The 24,678-nt window shown below is 39.5% G+C and overlaps 1 protein-coding gene across 20 annotated transcripts in view; it reads left to right on the forward strand.

Moving 5' to 3' along the window:
* Nucleotides 1-24,678, forward strand: part of adgrl2a (adhesion G protein-coupled receptor L2a) — a 102,313-nt gene that overhangs the window by 64,848 nt on the left and 12,787 nt on the right. For 14 of the 20 annotated variants that reach the window (XR_008904979.1, XM_056734564.1, XM_056734573.1 and 11 more), the window contains 12 exons: nt 4,102-4,395; nt 5,012-5,115; nt 5,598-5,783; nt 9,166-9,204; nt 12,284-12,467; nt 12,692-12,814; nt 13,648-13,853; nt 14,547-14,720; nt 15,819-16,028; nt 16,714-16,934; nt 18,652-18,718; nt 23,735-23,826. Coding sequence is in view for 19 of the 20 variants with exons in the window: in XM_056734564.1 (XP_056590542.1) it covers nt 4,102-4,395; nt 5,012-5,115; nt 5,598-5,783; nt 9,166-9,204; nt 12,284-12,467; nt 12,692-12,814; nt 13,648-13,853; nt 14,547-14,720; nt 15,819-16,028; nt 16,714-16,934; nt 18,652-18,718; nt 23,735-23,826 (1,900 nt within the window). In the remaining variant the exon portion in view is untranslated. The remainder of the gene's footprint in view (nt 1-4,101; nt 4,396-5,011; nt 5,116-5,597; nt 5,784-9,165; nt 9,205-12,283; nt 12,468-12,691; nt 12,815-13,647; nt 13,854-14,546; nt 14,721-15,818; nt 16,029-16,713; nt 16,935-18,651; nt 18,719-23,734; nt 23,827-24,678) is intronic. The other 6 variants (XM_056734567.1, XM_056734574.1, XM_056734583.1 and 3 more) reach the window with 1 other exon arrangement.

Raw genomic sequence — 24,678 nt, forward strand, 5'->3', positions numbered from 1 at the left:
AGCTGGCAAACCAAATATTTTTTGTGTGTTTAAAGAGAAAGTTTGGGGTAGGAAGTTTAGTCAAACTGCAGCTATAATAAACAGCAAGTAATAAGTAGCAAATTATTTGGCTAAATTAAAGACGTCGGCATCCGCTGAGCGTTTGAGTGCATTTAATCCGTGAAAACCTTGCTACAATTTATGCTGCAATTATAATTATAAAAAAGTTAACCTGCCACGGCAGCAGATTCAGCAGCTTTTGCATCGTGTTGGTCTAACTTTGTCAAGACAAACTCAACCGAGCAGCCCCTTAATTCAGCCATAGCTCTTTTTCCTGCAATGGCTGTTGGTTATATGTTCCGCGTACTGCGCTTATATTAAGTAAATAAAGACACCATAGCAAAATAAATTATGATAATATAAATTATTTGGCAAACCTTTTAAATAGAAAATAGGGGGAATAAAAACACATTTACTCTCTTTACTTTTTATTTTAGTTGTCTTAAATGAATACATTTAATTTAATAAAATACCTTATCGTAGGGCTGCACAATTATTACATACTCGTTTATATTATTTCCCTTGATTTTGTAAGTGTGATTAATAATGTTGCTTATATTTTAATGTTTTGATAAGCACGGCCATAAGATATTGTACATATCGTGTGCTGTAAATGCGCTGCTTGCGCATCCAGTGTCCAAATCACAATAAACGTATGAACTATACAAGCCTTATTCTAAGTTGCTGGAATAAACATTTTTAATGCACCGCAAAAGCACAGTGGGTTTGTGTGACCCTCCTTATGACCTTTGATATAAATGATCATACTGCCAGTTAGTGTCGCGGGGTTGACACATTTGGGCATGAGATTGCAGGTTTGCACACTCATTTCACAATTAAATAATATCCATAGCTGGATTTAGTTTGCAATTTGGTTTGTTTTTATCTAACGAGTCCTAATAAATGCAACTTCAACTATTTCTAAAGTGTTTATTTTATAAAGAACCCCGCTATCTCAAATAATCCTGTGAAGAAGTCCCTGTATAGAGTGAATAATGGATCGTCAAATGATCGCTATCCATTAATTCAGCACCACCGCCATGGACAGCACCTGGTAACGCGGGACGGTAGAAAGTAACCTCCTCATAAAGTATATTTCGGAAACACGCCTAGAAAAGGGTATAACTATAGTATAGGTGTACCTTTTGTCTTCCTAGCGTGGTAAGAGACAATCGTATCGGGAAATACAGCCCTGACCTTATTTGAAATCTGGGAGAAATATTTTTAGTTGTTCACGGAATTAAACAAAAATAATAATTTTACCCAAAAACATAGCTTAGAAATCTTTTTTTTGCGGCAATATACACTCACCTAAAGGATTATTAGGAACACCATACTAATACTGTGTTTGACCTCCTTTCACCTTCAGAACTGCCTTATTTCTACGTGGCATTGATTCAACAAGGTGCTGAAAGCATTCTTTAGAAATGTTGGCCCATATTGTTAGAATAGCATCTTGCAGTTGATGGAGATTTGTGGGATGCATGAAGCCGTTCCACCACATCCCAAAGATGCTCTACTGGGTTGAGATCTGGTGACTGTGGGGGCCATTTTAGTACAGTGAACTCATTGTCTTGTTCAAGAAACCAATTTGAAATGATTCCAGCTTTGTGACATGGTGCATTATCCTGCTGGAAGTAGCCATCAGAGGATGGGTACATGGTGGTCATAAAGGGATGGACATGGTCAGAAACAATGCTCAAGTAGGCCGTGGCATTTAAACGATGCCCAATTGGCACTAAGGGGCCTAAGGTGTGCCAAGAAAACATCCCCCACACCATTACACCACCACCATAATTGCATTAATGAGAAATTGAACAGGTGTTCCTAATAATCCTTTAGGTGAGTGTATTTATATATACGCTTATGATATTGATTTATTAGTTAAGCTGTGTGGTCCAGTTTTCTGGAAGAAGTCAGTTGGATGTCATTTGACTTCATCCCATGTTAACATGTTAACATTTCAGAGAGGCGGGGCAAAGAGGAGACGGTATGTGAAAAATACAACGTTTTTGAACTTTAAATCTTGTTAACACTTTGCATGACATCTTAAACAAACCATAATATAATTTTTTGTCGTATCATATGACCCCTTTAAAATAAGTGTGTAACGTAGTCTGCAATATATATTTTTTTATCAGTTGGCCAATCAATTCCTAATGCATGCCCAATGTTTTAATCCAAAATACAAGGGCAAGATGAGTAAAAATGAATTGCATGTTCACATTGACTTTAACCAGCTGCGAAGCTTAAACTTGTTTTACACCCATCATGTCAAACAGTCAGAATCTGGAGTTAAAAGCCAAGTTAGCCAGCGCACCAGTCACGCCATCCATGTCAAATCTCACACACATGGGTGAAACCTGTAAAGATCAAGGTGTGCAGGTAATGACTCTGCAGCGTTTTTTTCTCAGTTTTTCGTCTGAAGCCGAGCTCTGACTGGTCAGTTGACACTAATTCACAGTAGGTCACGTCTAACCTCAGAAAGAAAGCTTTTGCTTTCACTTGATCGCTCTCTTTCTCTCGCAGAGGTACATGGAGACGATCTCACACACATACTGCGCTCAGATCTCTCACACTTTTATGGTCCGCTTCATCAATGGCTTTCCTACATGCATGCTGTCAGTCACTGACTCTGCTTAGCCGATAAAAGCAGCAGGTGCAGTTCAGATGGGTTTCTTTACTGTCCAACATGCCGCTGGTTCAGACGTGGATGTGTTAGGCGCGGGAGGAGCTGGGTCGACTTTTACTCTGTAAATGAAAAAATCGATATTAAACTGTATGGTGTCTAGTAATAACTAGTTCAATTCCATTCAAGTCCTGGTGATATAAATCTGACGCCATAAAACTGCAAGATTTCGGAGTTGCACACAAACCAAATTCCTTTTTGCACTATAAGGAGAGCAGTTTAATTACTGTATGTATCTTGAGACTTTAAGACTTTTCCAATGCCTTTTCGCCAGACATTTTATATATGTACAGTATGGATACAGGATACGCATATTGCATGTCTTAAATATGCAAATTCATTAAAAAGATGTAAAATTGGATTAATTTGGATCTATGACAATATACACAACAATTCATTTTACTTAATTTGTTTAACTTTCATTAACCAAACTTTGCCATTATTTTCACTACAATTTTGCTATTAGTCTGAATAGTGATGTGCTATTAAGAAGGCTTTCCTTTTAAAGATAGATTAATTCAACCCAAAAAGAATGTATTTACTGTACATTGATGGACATTCATTGTAAATTAAATGTAATTTTCAACTTGTATGACTTTTGTTTCTTCTGGAGAACGCAAAAGAAGATATTTTGAAGTGTCGGTAACCAAACAACATTGAACCCCATTGACTTCCATTACATGGACACAAAACCATTGAGACATTTCTCAAAATATATTCTCACATACTGGTTTAAAACAACATGAGGGTGAATAAATTATAACCACATTTTTATTTCAGGTTGATGTTTTTTCCTTTAAGATACTTTATTTTCTTGAAAGTCAAGAGTAACGAAACCCCCCCCTAAAAAAACATAATTCTGTGTCCAGTTCCCATCATTGTGTAGCTTTTGAACTACTTTGTGAAACAACGTAAACGTGATTCAATTTTAGAAATAGGATGCGCATAAAATGCGACCTAAAAACATTATTTGATGTATGCTGATACATGTACCCAACAAATAGGCCTTTGTATTTCCAGCCCACGGCGTTACATTAGTTATATAATAAAATTATGAAATATAGTGACAGAGAAACTGAGGGCGGGAGAAAATATACGTTAACACAACTTTGCAACTCAGCTAGTGAATAAACTTTAGAGATAAAGTAAAGCTTGAAGGTCTTATAGGCGTGCTGAAATATTTTCTATAGGCAAGTAATTATTTTCTTTTATTAAGCACTATGTGGTGAGAATTATATCTTTGGATGAACGAAAAGAATATGTTTATCGTATTTGTCTTCAGGCACCTCAGATGAGAAATGGGCTTGCAATAACAAAACTTAAAATAGAACGTTGCGCTTTTGCCTGATCGACTCCTTTTTTTTATGTTTCAGCTCCAGCTATCTCAGAAGCATCCACCACACCCAAGATACTAAAACCCACAACCAATACGCCGACGACCGTTCAGCAGAGAGGTCAGGTGACTACGGTTACCACTGTAGGGACCAAAGCTGTTAACAAGACGCCCAAATCACCAGCCGCACCTCCCCAGACCACCACACCACCCCCGTTGGAGTCTTTTCCTCCTCCGGAGCGCTTCTGCGAGAGCGTGGAGCTCAGGGACATCCTGTGGCCTCAGACGCCTAGAGGCATGCTGGTGGAACGGCCCTGTCCCAAAGGAACTCGAGGTGGGGACACATATCTGTTAAAGGCAGTTTTCCACTTGCGTCTCTTTGATTTATTATCAGTCTGTCTTTTCATTTGGGGGAAAGAGACATGCAGCTGTTCTCTGTGAAGATTGTTGATAATTATGACGATAAACAACTCTTCCTCAATGTAATCTAGTTCATTAGCATAACTGTTAGATTGTTAGATAGCAAGTTAACATTTACATTTTTGTGCATTTGGAAGATGTTATCCAAATCGATTTGCGGGTGCGCTCAAGCTATACATTTTATCAGCAGGCGTGTTCCCAGGGATTTTAACCCATGACGTTGGCATTGCTAGCTTCCTGCTCTACTAGTCAAGCCAAGATCAAAGATAATTCCATCAAAAGTAAAACTTCCTTGCAAATTTCTTTAATCTTCTCCATCTGTATTATCATACAGTAAGCTACTGTAAATTCTGTCCAGTTGCTTGCGAATCATCCAGCACAAAATGGCATGGGATGCGTTACAAGCAGAATTGAAATGAGAAGGTTCTTCAATTGAATCTTGATTTGTTCAAATGTGTAAAATAAGAGAGATGAGATTTGAAGGGTTGCTTCACCAAGCACCGCTAATAACAGTGTACTTTTCTGAACAGGCACTGCCTCCTACCTGTGTGTTCTGTCCACGGGGACCTGGAACCCGAATGGTCCGGATCTGAGCAACTGCACGTCCCACTGGGTGAATCAAGTCGCTCAGAAGGTTTGTAGTCTCAAAACATTTCCATCTCCCAGAATGAGCTGCGAAAATGCGCCAGTTTACCGACCACACGGTCGTAAAAGTAAAACGCTCTCCTGTGCCATATTTTGCAGCTCATTCTTTCTATTATCACTGTTTAAGATGAAGACACACAGCCTTCAAACATCCAAATGGATGATCCGGTGCTCTCTGGAGCGTGCGCTTTGGTGTTAATGCGATGTTTCCTGTAAATAGAATAGATTGGGCGCAATGGGACGCCCGGCGTCCTGCGCGAAAGCTGCGGAATCGATTCGGCCGTTGAACTCGGGAAGTGTTTCCAACTGCACTTCGAAACTGTTACCGGTTTTTAATGATAGCTGTAATTGCTGGGAGGGGGCCGCCGCTGAATCAGCGTGATGATGTCATAATGGGAGCCGGGAGCCTCGTAGATACAAAATGATATTTTTCGGAGCCATGCTGTGAGGTTAATTTGTGTAATCTCTCAGATCCGGAGCGGGGAAAACGCAGCCAACCTGGCCAACGAGCTGGCCAAACACACCAAAGGAGCCATCTTCGCCGGTGACATAAGCTCTACCATGAGGCTCATGGAACAGCTGGTGGACATTCTCGACGCTCAGTTACAGGAACTGCGACCAAGCGAGAAAGACTCAACCGGCCGCAGCTTCAATAAGGTATTAACAGGTTGCAGGACCGTGCACAGACCTTATGAGGGGCACTTTACCCCCCATTATTGGTCACATCTAAATGACAAATTAAATCAAACAAAATAATAGTCTCAAAAGCTTTAGATTTTTTAACTATTAATAACAGGTAGTCTAACAGGTAGGAAATGCACAGAAATTCAATGAAGTTCTCAAACATTTTACAGTCTGCAAAATTTTAAATTTAATACAGAAGAATCGTCATTTCAGCAACAAAACATTTTAAGTTCTTCTTTCTTTTGTATTAGTTTAACATTAGTCACAGCAGCAGGTTTAAGAATGCGGCGCCTTTAAGAACTGATGCTCTGCACAGATCTGACAGGTTTCCCATTTTGTTTCGCGCTTACAAAGATACTAAACAAAATGTGCTTAAGGCATAATCTTGTGTGTTTTTGTTCATTCAAGCATGAAAGAGAACGTAATACTGATGCGCTGCCTGACACACTCTGACAGAGATTCAGTGACGCAACCCCTGTACACACCATACGGGACCGCGTCACGCAGCTAGAAGCTGTCTCTATACTGTACGTATCAAAGCAACCGTTTAAAAATCGCGTCGAAATGGTTTAAAGGCTTTTACACAAATAAGCGTGTTTGTAGAATGTAATGCCTGACAAAGGATGACAGAAAATTGCGAACATTTTTTTTACGCGTTATTCTGAAAAAGTAATGCCGTCTGGGAAACCCATCACATAGTGAAATTGGACATATTTCAGGTTCATATGTAAGCTGGTTTTAAGCCCTTTCCAAATCAGTTTTTACAACGGGAACATGAATTAACCATAATCATAGAATACAATTGATTAATAAATTCAATAATAAATCAACATAGAAATTTCTTAGATATATATTTTAACCAGGTGACGAGGATCACTCAAATGCAGTTAACGTCATTAACGTCATTAAAAGTGCGACATCACTGTTTATTCAACAGGTTACAGCGTTGTTTTAGCTATATGGGTGGTCAGTTTTCCTGTTGTAAAATACATTTGGCCAAAATCTAGTTTATAAAAGATGAAATGCTACCGTGTGCACAGGCTATTAAGTGCAACAAATGCTAGCCCTCCGGTCCCAAATGTCTCAAACCTCAAATACATAAAATATGAACATTTTAGACATAATGTTTCTTGCGTAGTGAAAACGTTGTACTTTCTTTAAAGATCTCTATTTAACCCTTGCGAGACGTTCAGCTGCTGTGAAAGGAACAGCAGTTTGTTCAGTTAAGATGGGGATGGAGCCACAAGGTTTTAATGACAGTTTATGCGTATCCAACAAGATTATGTCACAAGCTCTTTTAAACCTTTCAATGGCTAAATATTTAAAAACAGACAGACAGACCAACTGCATTGATTTTATGAAAAAAAAAACATCAAAAAAGGGGAACTTCAGGGTGTAAGGGTCATGAGGGCATGTGCTCTGCACAGGTTGAGCCCTTTCTGTGCACGTGCCTGACAGGATCAGATTTTTTATACAGTACAGCATCTTGCTTAAAAGAAAGTATTGCATTCATCTCAATATGTCACACCCCAACTTTAGTGTAAACGCACAAGCCAACATAAATCACTCAACTGACGTTCTTTGTGAAGTATGGAAGTATTGGTTTTAAACTTGTGCAATGCATTATAATAAATGTATATATGAATCTATGTTTATTCATATATGTATATATGAATATATTATTTGTTAAGCCATAGAGTCTGACAGGTATAGCAAGTGTGTTTAAAGAAGCATTGTTTTTAATAAGAAATCACTGTGCTCTGACTGAGGAAAAAACAAAGATCCACACTCATGGTCTTGATTTCACATTATGCAACACAGACAATACAGAGTTTATTACAGAGACAACTGAAATCTATTTTATACAGTACATGCATTTCAGCTGCTTGTATTGCTTTTCCTTCATTTCATTGGCTAAAATCATAGAAGTGGGCGGAGCCGAGAGCATATCTGGAAACTCATGTTTGGATCAAGGATTGTACTCACCAAGAGAATGTAAATGTAGTATCTTTCAGCATCAGTTAGTTGGTATTGCCATTCATACTAAATTATAGCTGAGGGCAGAGAGAGATGGTCAATAATCTGAGTGAGGTCATACCCCACAGCCCACTACCAAGACTATTGTTTGATTCTTGCAGGAGACACGTGGCCCTCAGCCAACGTAATTTACACAAGCATAGTGCATATTCCTGGGACAGTGTTTCCATCGATCAGTTACAGCCCTGACCATGCCCTTCACCTTTAACCCTTATTTTCTTCATAGCATGATCTATAAGCTCCACCCCCGAATCCCGTTTCTGACGCCAACCCCTGTAATTAAGCTGAATTTTAACATTTTCACATAACCAGACACAATGCGTCAAAGCAACTAGCAATAAACTACCAAGCAACACAACATTTTGTTTTTCTTGTAGACTCCGCAGCGTCACACTTGGTAGCCCCGCCCATCGTAAAATCCCAATATATTTGAATTCGGCTTCTCTGTCAAAATCACCCATATGAGTGTTCACAGTTCTACAATCTTCAACTGTGATGTGTATTGTATAGAAATACAAAAGAAAAACGGGCCCACTGTTCTGATTGGCTGTGATATATTATGCTATAATTCATCTTCGCTCTCAGTGTCTCTTGTTGCAGAATTCTTTTCATGTTGAGCCGGTTCACACCAAGGATGATAACAATAACTAAAAACACAAAATATTATGTTTAGGAGAAGAAGAGTCCACACCTCGAACTATAACAATAAGAGCACAGATAAACTATATCATTGCGACAGCGACAAATGGCAAAATATTGACAAGCAATTAAAAACAAATTGGATTTAAAGGCCTCGCTCATTTAAAATCTGAAACTGAATCATGCAATATTAGAATAAACAATGTTGTTGTATGTGGGTCTGGACGCTATAGTTTGCGTTGTCTTGTTTTCCTTATAGTTATCGTTCCTGCGGTGAATAGGTCATTCTAGTCCAAGCACTTAAATCAGGGCAGCGATTGTTCGATTTCCGTGTGGTCACAGGAATATGTGCTATCTCATCCTACTGTAAACGTGGATATCAGCAATGTGTGCGAACCATAGCTGATTCAGTCCCTTTTAAAGGTTGGATTGCATATGTCTCATATGCATATTATGAGTTAGCGGTGCAGTTTTCAAAGAAAGAGCAGCTGTGGAATAAATATGCCTGTTGTTTTCAACTCAAAGCCACCGTGTAGAGTGTACACCCTAACATTCATCTTTAACATGTGTTGCTGAAGTGCTTGTGGATTGGAAACCCCATCGGTGTACCATCAACCTTTCTAAGTGTGTTTCTTTGGTCTGTTTTGTTCTTGTGTGTGTCCTTTCTCAAACCGAAAAGCTTCAAAAACGAGAAAGAACTTGCAGGGCGTATATGAAGGTATGTCTGTGCTATTCTTCTTTGTCATTTCTGTCCTCTCTCGTTCTTTTCTTGCCATTGTTTCTCAGCATGTTTCTTTCATTCACACTGTCCCCTGTTGAAAGGAGAAGCTCGGTTGGTCATAGACGTGGGATGTATTTTGGATGCTGGTATGGTGGTGTCTTCCCTCGGCTTCTAAAGCTGCAATCCATAACGTTTGCCTCTCTATCGCCATCTCTGTTTGTAACATGAAATTGCAGGTTACTTTTTGTAATCTAAAGAACTTTTTTGAATACAGAAAACCTTTGTTCAACACAAGATGTTCTTTTGATGTTAAAGGTTCTGTATAGAACCATTCAACCAGAAAATGGTAATTCAAAGCATCTTTATTTATTTTTTATTATTTTTGAGAGTGTAGACCAGCATTAACCAACCTTGCAGGTCCTTTCAGCAGGCTTGACACTGCATTTCATCAACAGTGGAGGTTCCATATTTTAGTAGATTGGAAATTGTGTGGCTGCATTTTTATTCCTATTTCTTATCTTTGTGTGTGTGTGTGTTTCTGCGTATTTTCATTTTCGATGTTGAAGTCATGCTGTCTGTTGACGTGCTTGATTCGCAGGTTGGCGATGCATGCATTGTTGTTGCGCTCTGATGTTATTGGTTGTAAAGGGCAGATGTCAGTTTGTGGTGTTTGAAATCTATTTGATTGCAACATCGGATTTGTAGAAGCTTTTTTAGCTACTTACTTGTGATTTAGAGAGGAACAAGATTTGTAGATTATGTGAAATGCAAGATGCTGTTTTGGAAAGGAAAAGCAGGGGAAATAAATGAGCTAATGTGTATTCCAGTGAAACCTTAGACTGTGGAGAAACCTATATATGATGGTATTTGGTGTGGACTGAGCAATTGAAAGTAGTTTCAAATGAAAAATATGAAAATGTTATTAAAGCAGGAATAATAGAACCAATGTTTATGTGAGGCAAAGGTGCAAAACCAATGAACATTATCAGAGCGATATGAATCAATATTTTAGAAGCCTGTTGACTTGTGTGTGTTTGAGTGTAAGTGTGTGAGATAAAATATACTCTTTATCATTCACTTAAACCTGAGGATACTATTGTGTCTTAATGGAGTTCAATGTTCAGCATTAGACTGTTGTCTGGAATATAATTATTGAGCTCTCAGGTTTAAAAATAAAGTGTGTAACATTTAGTGTCACCAAACTCTCTTCAAAAAGTTGAAACACTCCTTCACCTTTCATTGTTCAGGCCTACTGCCGAGACCTATCAGTTAACATTTCGGTCATCTGAATGGCAGTTGCTTGGCTTACACATGTCCCCCTTTAAAGATGCTGTCATCTTTCTTTAAATCTTTGTTTAGATGTCAATGTCACTCTGGACAACATTCATTTCTTAGTGGTTCTGTCTTGTTTCTCAGTACAAATATTCCTACATCAAGCTAGGTCTATTCAAAAAGGGGAAATTTGAAGTCTTGTTTTTTGAAAATGAAGGAAACACTTAACAAGGTTATATTTGTTAACATTAGCAAATGCATGAATTAACCATGAACTATAGTTATTCACAATTTAATAATACTTGTTAATGTTAATATAATTATTTATGTTAGTTCATGGTGCATTGAGTAATGTTAACAGACACAACGTTTGGTTTTAAAAATATATATTAAATAATAATAAAATAACACGACCTAAGATATTATAGAAATATTGATCATCATTATTTAGTTCAAGTTAATATACTTATTGTAAAATTACCGGAAGGAATGGATTTGATTTTAAATGAAGATACAGAACATAAGATATTAAGTCTTGTTTTATGAATAAATAGTTGGGTAAGAAAAATAATCCTGTTTTCCTTTAAATGACCTATAGTTCTTTAGCCCATTGGCAGATAGGACCATTCAGGGGTGCGTTCCCCGAACAACGACATAACTCGCTGGTTAGCCACCATAGTATGATGCATCGTTTGAGAAACTAACAATCTACTCCCGGATGTTTCCCAAAAAAATTTGTAAATTTGTCGCTCATCTGTCATTTGAAGCACGTTGGTTCAACAACATAGGAAACACTTGAACCGAACTATGCTGAAAAGACGGAACTTGTGACCATTATTGGCTTACAATGCTTTTGGGAAACGCAGCTCAGATTTGATTGTCACAGCAACAATACTTAATATATGTTATTTTGCTTTTAAAGTAAATGCATCAATGATTTGATATTTGTACTGTGAAACTTTTTTTCATGTTTGTTGCAGTGCATGTGACACCTTGATATTGTGTGTACTGTGAAAGTACTGCATTTGGTTTAAGTTCCTATTCATCGAATTCCATATCAAGAACAGGACACATGGACCCCATATTGTCCATGTTACACATACTGTACACTAAGTGAACATAATAGACCCAACCCAATAGATATACTGTTGCGTGAATACTGTGCATTTGGAGGTTTTACTCATTTTGCATACTGATTTTTACAGTAGGGAAGTAGGCATATGTACACAGAGAATGATTGTTTTAAAGTTTTAAATATTAAACATCACAGTTCATCTTTATACCCATCCTTTTTATAGAAAATTTAATGTCGCAATTCGCTCCCAGCGTTAGCATGTGGCAGATTTCCTCTCTTCAATTTTATGTACGGTATTATGGAAACCGAGGGACACGACGATATAAATGTTCCCAAGAGTTTCCACGATGAAAGCTGGATCATAACGGATGATAAAATGAAAACAACGGCCTGTGATTTTAAATCTGATGACACGCAACAAACACGTCTTTATCTTAAAGGACGGTCCGCATTTATAATGCGTCTCGACCGGTTGTCTCTCTTTACCTTAAATGCGTCGGCCCCAGAGGCCTTTGACATTCAATACTGCACTCTTGAAACAGACAAAGCTTGTCGGGCTCATTTCTGCAGCCTGTTTTTATGTGTGTCACCTGATAACAACCTATAACAATGTGTGCATGTTTGCTTTCAATGGAGCACGGGCTCAGACAGCTGCTGATAAAGTCAAGGCTTTGACATTTGACCTCACTACAGTGGTTTGTGCTGACCAAGCATCTCATTGGGCCGTAGGCTATCGTGGATACAGTCGACAACCTACTCAGACCGGAGGCTCTAAAATCTTGGCACGATATGAACACCACGGAGCAGACGCATGCCGCAACCATGTTACTGGACACCCTGGAGGAAGGAGCCTTCGTCCTTGCTGACAATTTAATGGAGCCGGCCATCGTGAAAGTACCTGCGAGTAATATAAGTAAGTGCGGGCAATAGCCTATGCAAAATGAACGGAACTGACAAGTGTGTAAACAGCTTATTTAGTCTGTTTGCGCGCTTGCGGCTGCTCGGTTTGGACCTGAAGTGGTTTCACCGTGAAATGAGATAAAACATGAACCGTATTACACGTCTGCAAACCTCACGTTTTCCTCCTCTGTTTCCGCTTGATGAACTAACACTATGAAACATGATTTCTCTCTGCAGTTCTTGATGTTTACGTGCTGAGCACAGATGGACAGGTTCAAGATTTCAGGTTTCCCCAGAGTGGCAGGGCTGGTATTTCTATCCAGTTATCTTCCAACACGGTGAAACTCAACAGTCGTAATGGTACGGTCCAACCCACGCACAGACCCTCACACGCTCGCCGTCACTGTACCACATTAGTATTGAATCTGTTGAGAACGAGAACATATTAGATCCAACTGCTTCCGTCACTATGGAGATAGCAGTGCTCTCATGGTCAGAGAAAGAGTTGAACGTGAATGTGAACATACTGCTCAGCATATGTTGTTTTCCTCAAACTGAACCAACCTGCTACTGGGTCACTTTGAGGAAAAATATTATTGCACTTACTGAAGTTTGAAACTTGGAAACAGAGACGTTTGAAAATGTGCGAGAAGGGGTTGTAATGGTTGCCAATGTGTACTGTATTTACTCTATATAATAAACATGAAAATAACAAACGAAATATTGGAATATAATATAAAATAGCTGTTAAAATAAGAAATTATGTTTTGCAGTAAGAAAACTATTGTATTTATGAAAATTAGGCAAATAAATATAATGTGTACTACAAAATATCTTATCGTCATCACTCTTAATGCAATAGCAAAGCAAAAAAAAAGATGTTGTGAAACCAATTTTTTATGTTTTATGATTAAACATTTTTTTATTCTACCTTTTTGAAGATTATTATTTATGATCCATTTATTCAGCTGAGGTTTAAAGCAATAGTAGTTTTGCTGTGATGTATAATTACAATTATGTAATTCACCATTAATTATTTTGCAATGTAAATATTAGTTTTGTCACCTTTAATTATACAAAATTACTGAAAACTGTGAATTTTGTTGTCATTATCAAAGTGCAAAAATCTCTTTTAGTAATCGCACCATAATAAAGTTCGATGTGTCATTTCTTTTTTCATTTTCTCCATACAGGTGTTGCCAAATTGGTGTTTGCCCTTTACAAGAACCTGGGGCAGTTTCTGAGCACAGAGAACGCGACCATCAAGCTCGGCCACGAGGGAAACGGACGCAACCTTTCGGTGGCGGTGAATTCAGACGTCATCTCCGCCTCCATAAACAAGGAGTCAAGTCGCGTGTTTATATCGGAACCTGTGATTTTCACCCTGGAGCACATCGACGTGAGTTCAAGCAATAAACAAACAAAGCTATCGTAAAAACAGCAGGATAACGCCGAAGAAAGAGCGGAAATAAAAGCAGTCTGGATTCAAACAGCCTACAAGGTCACAGTGGGTTTGTTTAAGCCATCGAACACGAAATTAACAAAGTCTGAACCAATGATTATTACCAGCCTAGACAAAATTCTTAATGAAAACTAATTCGTTTGTCGACATTAGGATGTAAACGATGCAATTTCCTTTTTTTGGAGTGGAAAATTAGCTCCCAGATTAGCTATACAATGCAGGATGAAATTACCAGAGGACCAATTATCCTCTGGCTCTCTTTTAAAGTGTCAGGAGTATTCCCAGAGGAGAGCCGGCTTGATTTTTGCTTTCTATCAAAGTAATTGTGTGATTTCCACAGACATGCCTTCAAACCATTCTGCCCCCTGTTAGCACCTCATATAATCAATGGTCCCATGCTAGATTTCGCACTCATTTAACCTTATTAGATTCTTTAGTCGTTTATGTGCGAACACACACTGCGCATTCAAAAGAGTGTTTGATTTGGCCGCCGTGTCTTGAGAAAGATGGAACGGCAACCCATCCGCTCGTGTTATTCTGTGGATCACGAGTGAGCTACGATCCTGTTTCTTACGTTGTTCCAGTGCATGAGACAACTCTTAAATATCAGTTCATAACTCTTGATTTCAGATGCAACATTACTACAACTCCAATTGCTCCTTCTGGAACTACTCTGAGAGGACGATGATGGGATACTGGTCCACTCAGGGCTGCAAGCTCGTCCACGCCAATAAAAGTCACACCACCTGCTCCTGCAGCCATCTCACTAACTTTGCGGTGCTCATGGCTCATCAAGAGCTAATGGTAAGCTGTGATCTTTATAAATATTTCAGCCTTGGTCTGTGTGTTACTGTGAAGCCCAGCTGTGATAATACAGTACGCACAACAGTACTCGGCACTCAGCCGCCTTCCAGAGTCAGATTATAACTCACCGGATCCCAAACAAACTCAAAAATAGGGAATAATACAGAGGACATGGTCTGCGTTTAGCTCGGTTTTTATTTTATTTTAGTAATGAAAATATGATTGAACTTTTTTGGTTAACTGAAAGTTTAGTTTAGTTTTTTTTAGTGTTCGTTTGTTATTTATAGTGTTTGTTTTTAGCTTAGTTTAGGGTTTTAGTTTAGTTTTTTGTTTGTTTTTATTTTTATGTTTAGTTAAGTGTATTAGTATAGTTTAGTTTAGTGTTAGTGTAGGTTTTTGTTAAGTTTAGTTGAGCTTTTGTTTAGTTTTTAGTGTTTGTTTAGTTTAGATTTCTTTCCGTTGTTCTGTTTAGTTTAGTTTGTGTTGCTTAGTTTAGTGTTTGTTTAGTTTAGTGTTTCTTTTGTTTAGTTTTATTACAGTTTAGTGTTTGTGTAGGTTTGTTTTTTTGTTAAGTTAAGTTGAGCTTTTGTTTAGTATTTGGTGTTTTTTTAGTTTAGATTTGTTTCTTTTGTTCTGTTAAGTTTAGTTTTTGTCGTTTAGTTTAGTTTAATGCAGCTTAGTGTTGTTTACTTAAGTACAAAAATAAAATACAAAAAACTAAAGTACAGTTTAGTCGTGTTTATCTTTTCATTGTGATTTAGTTTTGTTTTCAAAATCTATTTCATCTGTTCAAATGTGAGTTTGTCTTTTTCTGCTATGACCATGATAATCGACACGCAACAAAACATTTTGTCACTTGTCAAGTTTTGTAATGCCGGTTAGACCAGCATATTTGGTGTGAACAGACAAATGACTTTATAGAAACATAACTGTGCTACCACTAGTTTGGACAAATATTAGACATCATACTTGATCAATTCATTCGTCCTGGATGAAAGCATCCGCAAAATGCCTAAATGTGTAGTTGTTTGATGTTGAAATATATTTTCTGAAATGTGACCTTTGTTGAAATTCCATCTCTCTGTGTTTGTCTGTCAGGATCCAGATAAGGTCCAGGAGCTCCTGTTGAGCGTCATCAGTCGTGTGGGTATCGTGGTGTCCCTCATCTGTCTGGCCATGAGCATCTTCACATTCTGTTTCTTCCGTGGTCTCCAGAGTGACCGGAACACCATTCACAAGAACTTGTGCATCAGCCTCTTCATCGCAGAGCTCATCTTCCTCATCGGCATCGACATGACGGAGCCTAGGGTAACGTTACTTTGATAAATGTGATGTCTCGTCTGCTCTCATAGAAATGTCTTACCCGTAGAGACTTGCAGGCGACCTCTTTTCTTTAGATTCTTCAATTTATTGTTTTTTAGACTTACTGAACATCGTTGACAGACTTTTTTTGGCTCAGACATATTAACGAAAAACATCAAAAGCGCAGTGACACGACTACACCTCTTTGTGATTTACATTTCTAAGATTATTCTGATATTTGTGGTGTAAAATGTCATGTTATGGATGAAAAATAACAAAAAATGTGAGACATCACTTTGTCATTATGGGAGGAGAAAACAATGAAAAGGGAAATGACCTCACACAACCCCTGAAGACCCTCATAGCTGTTTTATGAAAGGGCGAAATAAATTCAGATTGCCAAATGGTAAAAACTTAACTAAACATCTTTGCCTTGAAAAATATATTTGAAACGATGTATACATTCATGCAAGCATTCACGGTGTATCAAAGAAAATATTTTACTTGGTTGCGCCACTTGACATTTTTTATTGTGATTAAATCACAACCTTTTGTAAAAGAAAAGTCTTTCAAAACTATAAAACCAGCATGAATATTACATTTCTGAGCCACCACGTGTGTTTTGAACCCTGTTTTTAAAAGCTTTCCTTTAAACGCATATTTGTTCTTGACCCCTGCGTTTGTTCCTCAGATGGCCTGCTCCGTAATCGCAGGAATTCTCCATTACTTTTTCCTGGCGTCGTTCGCTTGGATGTGTTTGGAGGGGGTTCAGCTCTATCTGATGATAGTGGAGGTCTTTGAGAGCGAATATTCACGCAGGAGGTATTTCTACATGGCGGGATACCTCCTACCCGCTGTGGTCGTGGGTGTGTCTGCCGCGGTCGACTACAGGAGCTACGGGACCAAGAAGGCGTAAGCGACTTTGAATGTTTTCTTTGATTTTCTTTTTCCAAATGCAATGCTGTCTGCAGGAGCCGACACACGCCTCCATAGGTACCACACACACACACACACACACACAAATCTTCAGAGACTGCCTTACAGTACAAAATGCGGTTTCCAGGCAGGGCTGCATGTGTTAGTGTCTTTTGTTCAAATAGCCTCTGGTGACCTGTTGTTTGTAAATGCTCTCTAAAGGAGACGGGGGCCGCATGAGAAAGAGGCTTTTACGCAGATTAATGGCAGTGCTTCAGCCCTGCACTGGCTCTTGGGTTCCTCCTTATAACACACAAAACAGGTGGAAGTGTCCGCGTCGCTCCGTGTTAATGCCGAACACTGAGGTTTGTCATCATTTACGGGCGTATTTAAAAGCTTTGTTTGTACATCTGCATTAGTCTCTGATGTCTCTACAGTTTCTTACAGATCTTTTAACATTGACATAATTTATGTGTTTCCTGCTGGAGGTCACGGACTAGAGGAACTTGATACGTTACGGGAAATCTGCGCCTTTGTGCGGCGTTTAACAGACTAATGCCGAATCAACCCGTAAAAAAAACATTGTAACTTAACCCCCGCGAGCCTGTTTCGGTAACAGACACCGTCCTAGATGTGCATGTTTATTGGTGGTGTTTGCAAAGGCAAGCATCTCGATTACTGTTGCTCATATTCAGGGTTAGGGATTTGAAATGAACCCCAGATTTGCCCTGGCGGATGATAAAGTAGACAAATCCCCTAGACCTGATTGAGGGATGAACCCGAGCCATATCAGAGGACCTGAATGTTATGGAGGTTTAGGATCTGGACTTTATGATCATGCTAAAAGAACAATAAGAACACCCTAAAGTTCAAAAAGCATCTCAGCACCTGCATGGCAATATGCATAAAAGTCAATTGCATAGGAACACCATAGCAACCACCCAGAACACCACAACAACCACATGACAACATGCTAAAAGAACAATAAGGAAACAATAAAGTTAAAATAACATCCCAGCATCTGCATGGCAATATGCAACAAAAAAAGAATGCCTAGCAACACCCTAGCAACCACCCAGAACACCTTAGCAACCACATGACAACATTCTAAAATAACACTCAGGGCATTCAGGTAAAATCTCAATACACGGCATGGTAATATGCAACAAAGGAAAATTGCTTAGCAACACCCTAAAAACTACATTTACATTTAGGCATTATCCAAAGCGACTTACACTGCTTTATCCTATACATTTTACATAGGTATTTGCAATCCCCTGGGATCGAACCCACAACCTTGCTTCGTTAACGCAATGCTCTTTCCACTGAGCTACAGGAAGAACTACCCAGAATATCATAGAAACCACATGAATACATGCTAAAAGGGCATTTAGGAAACACTGGAGTTCAAAAAGCATATCAGTACCTGCTTGGTAAAAGGCTTAAAGAGATCACTTGCCTAGCAACTCCCTAGCAACCACCCAGAACATTATAACAACTTCATTACAACATGCTAAAAGAATTGGGAATCATCATTACTTCAACATCACTTGCCTAGCAACCGCACGCCATGTCATATTAACACTAAAACCATTTAGAATGCGATAGCAACATCATAGCAACACCCTGTCAACCACTCTTGCACACTGGTTGTAGTTTTGCTTATCGCTGTTAAAAACAAACAATGTAAATTTGTTCATTTGTTGTCTTGCAGATGCTGGCTCAGAATGGACAATCACTTCATCTGGAGTTTCATTGGACCGGTCACCTTCATTATCATGGTACGTTCACCTCCTGATAACCTATGTGCCGTTGAACACTGAATGCATGTGTCAAGTGCGAAGCAGATAGAGAACAATATTTCCCTGCAGTTTGGTTTAAAGAGCAATTGACGAAATCCTCTGGTGGGAAAACATTGAGCTGTCTTTGTTTCCTCAGTCTTATTCAATAGATTGCAGCCCATCGATTTCAGCTTAGATCGGTTGAGTCTCGACAGACCAAGTCGATGCCTCCCGCGGAGAGGTTCGGAAGCGCTGCTCTTAATGTTTTTATGACTGGGATCATTTTGATTCAATGCAACTTTTAGAAGCGCGACGTCTTCTCCGAATATTGCTTCATGTGACGCGCTGCAGGGTCATGGTGACCTCAAGGGGATGAGAGCGGAAGGAGAAAAGAGAGACCAAAAATACTAAACAAAAGCGATTATTTTCGTGACTCAACCTTTTGAGTAACCATCCAATAACTGGAAGCACAGAGTTTGTTTGCGGTGAGATTGCGGTGTCACCGATTGACACAGCTGCGGTTCCAGCGTCTCTGTTATTTGCTAGCTAAGAGATTACAGCCCCAGACTAGACCGAGGAGGTCGAGGAGGGAGGCCGGAGGGAGCTGGAGATACATTGAGATAGAAAGACTGCGGCAGGTGGCGTTCACATCTGTCTGACTGTCTGTTTGCCCTTTAATCTCTGCGGATGAAGAAATCGTTGATTTCCTGTAAATGGAGGGAAGAGCGAAGATGTTTGTGAAGGCTTGACTTTATAATATCATTTATGGTTGTATAAACACACCGGCTGACCTGGATGCTGTGTTTGTTGAATGGTTATGAAGTGCTATTTGTTAGAAAGATTGTAGGATAAGGCAGGAAACAGATTTAAAGATAGATAAAACAATCTGTGGTTTAATTGGAAGAAATATTGAAATAACCAGAGATTTGTCTAGAATAGCGCACATACTAAATATACTGGATATATAAATTTATAGTTTTATATAAAACAATAATTTATATAAGGAAACATAAATATTTTTTTGAATTTAAAAATTATGTTTAAAATACGAAATAAAATATTTAAATTTTATTTATTCTTATTTTTTTAAATGACTTTTTTTACGTTTATTTCACAATATTTGCCCAAAAGTGCCTAGAAATGTTTGGGCAAAGAAAATGCGCATTGACAAGACTGTTGGTTAATTTGAAACTGAAAGTTTGAGGAATGACACACTTCTGTTAATTGGCCAATCGGCACACTCTCCAGGCAAATGTCATCCGATTACATTACACTTCCTCTAGCCAGCCTCATTTGCATAACGCCGGCCCTCAAACCGCTATAATGATGCTAACAGGCTGCGTGATGCGCCGCGAGAAGCGTTCATGTACTTTAGCTCTAGACAGAAGGCCTACAAACTCTGCTATGGAGGATGCATTGATGCATGTGTTGCGATGTTGCTGATAATCCATATACACGTTCCCATCGTCAAGCGCCGAGCCTCGTGACCCTTTATGAAGCTGATTTATTGTCGCGCAGTCCGCTCGGACAGCAGGCAGGACTCCCGGTCCTCGAGCTGCTTGACGATGCTAGATAAAGCACAAAGACCGCAGCCTCTCAGGGGAACGCAAGACCAAGGTTTCCCCCAACCTCCGACCCCTGATTCTCAGCAGATCGGCTTTGTCCTTGTCAACGAGAGAGCTAGAGCGAGTCTCATTATTCAGAATTTCACCCATTTCACCGTGCAGAGGGTAAGAACGCCGTGATCCTGTTCAATTAGCTGGAGCCCATTGCGGTTCTCATTATGCCACTTCTATTTTCAGCATCCTCTCGCTCGATGCTGAAGCAGCGGTGCACAGCTCCTTGAAGTTCTAAGTTAGTCGAGTCCATTTTCTACTCGCTGAAATGCAAGCGTTTTGGATGCTGGTGTTAGCATAAGCATGCTTGACTAGCTTCATCGGCAGAAATGCATTGGTCGTTGAAGTTAGCGACAAGCTTTACTCAAAAGATCTGCTCCCATCTTGAGGTCCTTTGCTGTCCTTTCCTAAAGTGGCAGAGAATGGGCCCAAATTTAACTTCCTTGGTAAAAAAAATCCTTGATCAACCAACAACACCGGTTGAAATTGAACTTTTAAACATGGCTGCCACCAGATCTGCATAAACCAGCCATGTGGGTCTGAGATGGTTTTCGCAACATTGTTAGTGTCGCTGTGTTATGGAAATTATTCTACACAAAAAAACTCAACGCCGTTGCAGTGCTGATGTCACTGCCAGTCTTTTTCTTGAGCTTAACCATTAATATCTTAGTCAACCGACTTGACCCATCCAGTGAAATTTATGCTGGTGTAAGCTGTTTTTGTTCAGCAATGATGATAAATGAAGTTGTTTACGCTGGAAGCACTATACGCAGAAATGTGATGAGCTTTTAAGTGACAGAAATACGCTCCACACATTTATACTTCTTCCTTCAAACATTACATTAAATCGTGACGGCATCAACATGCTGAATCACTGATTTGGATGTAATGTATATAAGTGTACCTAAATATTGAATAAATGAAGTCTGCGATGTACCACATTTATTTATAGGCGGTTTAGATCGTAGTCATTCAGATCACTGGCAGATGCCCGGCCAACCAGCACTGTTTTAGCAGCGAACACATGACAGCGGTTTCTCTCAGACACCAGGCGTATGAGCTCTATGAAAACCAGGACATCGAGCTAATGAGCGTTGGGGAACCATTAGCTCGTGCCGGTGATGTTAAAACACGTGTGGACTGTGACACGTCTGCCTCATGTAGACAGTTCCATCTGCACCTTTAATATTTCATAAGGTTCAACCAGAGTTCAAGAAACACATACACGCACGAACACACGCATGCGGCTGTCCCCGAGTGAAGTTCAGGATCTTCTGCTTGGCTAGCGGTGACGTTTCGGAGATGAGGGGTTTGTTCAGGAAAAGCTTTCTGAGGGAAAGGAAGCCCATGGGACAGGCAGGAACATGGAGCTTCAGTAGGATAGTGGCTGCTCTGCTGGGTTACCTCTCCCTCGGTTGAGTGTCCTTACATCCCCCCATCCCATCAGATCACTGTCAGCAGTCCAGCGACGTGAGAGGCCTTTTATAGCCACATAACCAGCTGTAGCCCCCCCCCCCGGGTATGAAACGGGTAACATTTTTAAAGCTTTTCTTTGTATTTTCGAACAACCGTATATGGATGGTTAACAAATAAACCAAGTGTGTCCAAAATGTAAAAAAACACAATGAAGATTTTTTTTCTGTTTTTAATACAAATAAAATAAAGTAATATATTAACAGTTTGTTTTTTTAATTCTGGCTGTCACACCACAGGACACATTTACGGTCTATTGTCAGCTGCCCATTTATTAAATAATGATAAAGTGATAAATTAATAAATAATATATTAAATAAATCATTAAAATCTTAATGGTCTGCATTGAACCATGTCAAGGTCAATTAAAACAGTGTTATATTTGTTAGAATAAAATAATGCAGTTTAGTATTTTTCTATTCCAACAAATATAAACCCTAAAAATTATTTGATATCGCAACATTCTTCCTCAAGGGTGTGAATCTAGGTGCTTCTTGGAAAAAATGGTAACTGATGCTGTATTTCTACAATTATCTTTATCATCAAACTCGTTTTAAAACAAACGTTTAGTGTCCTTGAAGAATTCTTGAAAGGATGACAATGTCATGACGGCCGTTATTTTCCCTTTGGACTATTTATGGAATGGTTTCCTATTATTTCAAAAAATAAAAACTATGCTAATAGGGTTGACATAACCTTGACGACACAGCGTTTTTAATAATGCATACTAAATACAGCACTAAAAATATATACCGTGTGGACAAAAATGGCATCATGCTAGCTCCTATTACCATGTATACAGTAGGGAACATGTTGACAGAGATAGGACAAAAAAGCCATCTTAAAATAAATCAAAATAAAGTCACTGTTTTTCTTAACACGTTCCAAGATTGCTCCTATAAACACGTAGCAAAATCCAGTAGGCTATCAGCTTTTTATCCCAAAAGTCATTTTTACCCATAGGCATATAAAGGACACAAATGGCACCCGTCCTTTGAAGCGATCAGTCTATAGGCGGCAGGTCTGTGAAGCGCTGGCGGTTGATTGCGCGAGCGGCGCGTTATTGATCGCCATCACTGTTTTGATGGCGGAATGATGAGCTCGCGCGGCTGAACGAGGAGCTGAAGTGAAGAGCTCGTTTGAGCTCCGTGACACCGCCACTTACAGCAGCCGCCGCAAATGATAGACTGCCGCGTCCTCGCCTGTCTGTGCTCCACAAAATGGATTACACCAGAAAATGTGCCGTCACCGCACCGCCGTCGCTAACTCGCGGCCGAAAACATGATGAGTGTGGATTTTGGGAAGTTATGTTACACAGTGTGCCACGAAACATGCCGGAGGTCCAGCAGACACCAATAGGAGAACGTTGGAAACGAAATTGGATTTGTCATCCTGTTCGGATAAACCACACAAAAAATACTAAATATACATGTAAACATCTTTCATGCTACAATCTGTTGTCTTTAATCTAGTGCTATATAGGGGGTGTTCGAAACTACATGAGAAATGAATCAAAATGACTTTCTGTCGTAACAAACATGAACCTGAGGTGTGGCTTGCAAGTCTGCATTAGAGATGTATAATGCTGAATTGTTCCTTAGGCTCATATATTTTCTCGAGGAAATCTCAAATGTCCGTTTCCCATCGTGTGGTCCCCGAGCCTCTCTGAACTATTTGTGTTTTCATTCTGCGGCGAAACGGTTTTATTGCCTTTTTTTGCTTTCTAGCATTGATATGGAATGACACTGCATTTGGCGCCAGTCATCTCGGCTTCGTCCTGCAATATGCCAGATGGTTATTGCATTAAGTGCTGGCTGAAGGGACCCATAGATCGCTGTTTTCAATTAATGCTCCCAATAAAACTTCACTTATCTCATCTCCTAACTTTGCTTGAATTTATTAACGGAGGCCTTTTGCTTTCCCGCAGCTCAATCTGGTGTTCCTGCTCATCACGATGTACAAAATGATGAAACACTCCACGTCGCTGAAACCCGATTCCAGTCGGCTGGAGCACATAAAGTAAGTCACGAATTTTTCCTGCGACGGTTCCTGCGAATGTGTGCCGCCGCTAATCTGAAATGTAGAACGGGAACGAATCCCATTCCTTCATCACAAAGTACATAGCGAGTAAAGCCTCGTCGCTTTCGCTCGGCTGAATTTAAGTGCGTCCACTAAATTGAGATGGTGTCCAGACAGATGTTATTCTCTTCAGGTGCGCGGCGTCCATAAATGCGAGCGACAGCCAGAGAAGCACGTAATGATGGAGACAGCCTCTGCGCTGGGCTTAGTTTACAGTGACCACAAAACTCATTTTTGGAACAGCTCCCTGTATTCAGACGCAGCCTGCAGCGGATTCAGATGTGTGTGTGAAAACACTTCCATGTGTTTCCTTTCACAAAGAGGCAGATCTCGTTCTGTGGCAGAGAAACAGTGCGGGTTGACCACACACATCTTTCTGCTGGCGTGTCCGTGCATGTCAGATTACTTGTGTTTGATTATATGTGACATGTTTTGGTATTGTTTTTAATTACGCAATTCTCTTTGTTGGGCTTTGGCTAATGTGAGGTTTATGGGTTTATTCAATTTTATTTATGTGTAGAGAATGTTATGATGCACATTGCTCAGAAGGCGCTTTACGTGTTCCACGGACAGTGAACACTCTGGTGTCCAGTGTGATTTAAAGACTATTTAGTTGCGACGTTTGTTTCATCTTTATCGTTTGAATATTACAAACAGCCACATAATCAGGTTTTAATATGCATTTTGACATTTTTAATAGGTTTCATAACATGATTGCAAAAACTGGCTGATGTAATATTTAGTTTTGGTTTACAGTCAATTTAAACACCTGCTCTCCGAGTTGGATTTTGT

This window comes from Triplophysa dalaica, chromosome 21 (assembly GCF_015846415.1).
Source record: "Triplophysa dalaica isolate WHDGS20190420 chromosome 21, ASM1584641v1, whole genome shotgun sequence".
Taxonomy (NCBI): domain Eukaryota; kingdom Metazoa; phylum Chordata; class Actinopteri; order Cypriniformes; family Nemacheilidae; genus Triplophysa; species Triplophysa dalaica.